Source organism: Atta cephalotes, assembly GCF_000143395.1.
Source record: "Atta cephalotes unplaced genomic scaffold scaffold01660, whole genome shotgun sequence".
Classification (NCBI taxonomy): domain Eukaryota; kingdom Metazoa; phylum Arthropoda; class Insecta; order Hymenoptera; family Formicidae; genus Atta; species Atta cephalotes.
Genome location: NW_012131724.1, coordinates 1 through 2725, shown reverse-complemented (window position 1 = coordinate 2725; position 2725 = coordinate 1). Strand labels below are relative to the sequence as shown.

At 32.1% G+C, this 2725-nt stretch overlaps 1 protein-coding gene across 1 annotated transcript; it reads right to left on the bottom strand.

Annotated features, from left to right (window-relative positions):
- Positions 1 to 108: 108 nt before the first annotated feature.
- LOC105625455 (TNF receptor-associated factor 6-A-like) lies at positions 109 to 1632 on the bottom strand. Its single transcript, XM_012206784.1, has 5 exons — positions 1576 to 1632; positions 1232 to 1359; positions 953 to 1158; positions 752 to 869; positions 109 to 673 (listed from the first exon to the last, which is right to left on the bottom strand). The coding sequence occupies exons 1-5, from the start codon at positions 1630 to 1632 to the stop codon at positions 109 to 111; spliced, it is 1074 nt and encodes a 357-aa protein (XP_012062174.1).
- Between the last annotated feature and the right edge of the window lie 1093 nt (positions 1633 to 2725).

The window sequence follows — 2725 nt, the reverse complement described above, 5'->3', positions numbered from 1 at the left end:
AAAATTAAACTAATATAATAATATTATACACACACACACACACACACACACACACACACACACACACACGTTATTTATAAAGTTTACTCATATTTTAATTCATAATAACTATTTGATATTATCTCTATAAGATATAGGATAAACTTCAATTTTTAAAATTAAAGTATCGTGCTGCAGAAAATCAATTATATCGCGCACACATATAAATTCTGTATAACCGAAGCTACGTTTATTCAATTCACACGTGGGTTTTTGGAATGCCTCAAGACCTAGTATTGATGATGTCTTTTCACATATATTTTTTTCCGAATTTTGTGGATGTACCAACGCAAAAAACATTGTACCATTAAATGGCCAGTCCAAAGCGTCGTCATTGTCTGATTTCATAATATGTAAAAGAAAAGACAGATAATCGGGATTCTTGGATGATATATTAATCCTCGCACAGATCTTATATCCGTTTGGACTTGTATAAAAACCTGGACTATAGAACATTTTTTGAGGATCATTTGTCATAGCGTCGAGTTTTTCTTGGAAAGATTTCAGTCTCCATATATAAACTCCATTACAATTTCGTAGACACATAGTCGCGAGCTGATTTTTTTGATTAGATACTGTTATAGAGAGCTCCCGATTTTCTTGTTCCAAAACTACTATTCTTTCATACAGATTTCTAAAAACAAAATTTATATCTTTCATATACATTTCAGCATATATAAATATAATCTTTTTAAAATCATATTTAAATTACTTGAGCAATTGTTGCCAATCAGGAGAAGGCTCTTCCTTGTCTGCAACTTGTATCCTATTTTTTAGAGGTGGATCCCATAATTTTGATTCCACAGACATTGCATTAGTGCTATTTTGTACTACCAGACAATTATAACAATTAATTTTAAAAAGTAGGAACAATTTGTATTACTTTATATTAATTTGATTATATAAAATATACCTCGAGACTCTGAAATATCTTGTTTATATGTGCATTGAGTGATATGCGTTTCCATATCCACAGGAGACAATTTTACTTGACAACCAAATTGCTGATAAATACAACTTGTACGTTTCTGAGATATCTCTCTAGTGGTATAAAGATCTGGGAAAAGATTTTCAGATTTCAAAGGTTGACTATCAACTGGACAGCAAGCGCCTTCTTTCCTAATAATTCATAATGACCAGTCAACTTTATACAACAGTAGAATCATGATTAATGAAATGAAATACAACTTACTTAAGCCAAGTATAAATACACTGAGAACAAAATTTATGGCCACAAGATGTTAAAACTGGATCGCGTAGCCATGTTAGACATATGGGACACTCAAATCTAGGTTCTACATAGCCTTTGATATTCTCACACTGCATGCAACGAAATTGTAAACAGATTACAAATATTTACAAATAAATGATACACATTAATTATAAATGTTAAACCGGATAAAAATACAAAATCGTGAAATAGTTTTGTTTGGAAACAAACAATAATTAATTTCTTATTTGCCAAATAAGTATATAGTTAATAAACAGATACAAATGAAAAAATATTTTCTATTTTACAAAATTGCAGATACTTACGTTTTCGTTTTCCTCAGCGACTTTAGCAGGTTCTACTGAGTTGTCCGACGTTTCCATAATCTACAAATAGTTGTTAAATTAGACAACAAGATCTATGAGAGGCATCAAGATAATTATTGAGATTTATCAAGATAATTACCTAATATTGATTATGAATTAGATTTATTTGATGTTTTTGCAACTGAGTGAATCTGATAGACAAAAGCTTCGTTCTGCTCAGCGAACTATTAATCATTAAAGTTGACGACTATTTAGGTTAGGAAAACTGAATAGTCGCCCTACGAAACGTAGGATTCAGGATCAGGAACATAAGCGCACATGAGTTCGTGAGCCGATACATTGATTAGCAAATGCACGAAACATGACGAGAAATGAATCACCAGTAGCGACCAGCAAACGAAAACACCTACACTAGGCGCTAGGTGATCCCATGATATAAAAATTATGGGCGTTTTCAGAATTTTCAAAATGTGCTTAGGGAGTATTCACATCTTAGCGGAAAAACAGAAAGCGGAAAAGCGGAAGCCAATCAGAACTCACGGAAAGACAGAAGCGGAATGTACTGTCTATTAAGGTTTAAACACAATAGGTACAAGTAGTGAAGTGTAAGTTCGATATTATATCCCAGAACTTTGATTGGACGGCTCTTTATTCCCTGTTGTCTATGCTTATTGCCTGTGCCTATTGTGTTTAAGCCTTTACTACCGCGAATTCCGATTGGCTTCTGTTTTTTCGTCAAGGTGTGAATCCGACCTTACAATCCTTACAGGCCCATATTCAGAACGTGCTTTTATCGATAAAATTCTATAGTATGCGGAACGTAAATTATAGTATGTTAGCGCGCTAACATCGTTGTAAGCGCGTTCTGAATCTGGGCTATAGTAAATATCTTATATCTTCTTCGGCCGTATTCCAAAATTACTGCTAGTACATTGCAATATACATTAAATCTGAGATTAAATAATTAATTTGATGATTTATTACTTTTTTTATTAAAATAAAAAATAAAGTAAAATTTTTATACGATCGACATTTATACTTAGTACTCTGGTCTTTTAAAGACAGGATTGATATCTGGTATTATTATATTGTCTTTTACGCAGTTTTTTTTACCACATATTAGGTGTAGTAAAAAGAAATCCATTATTTT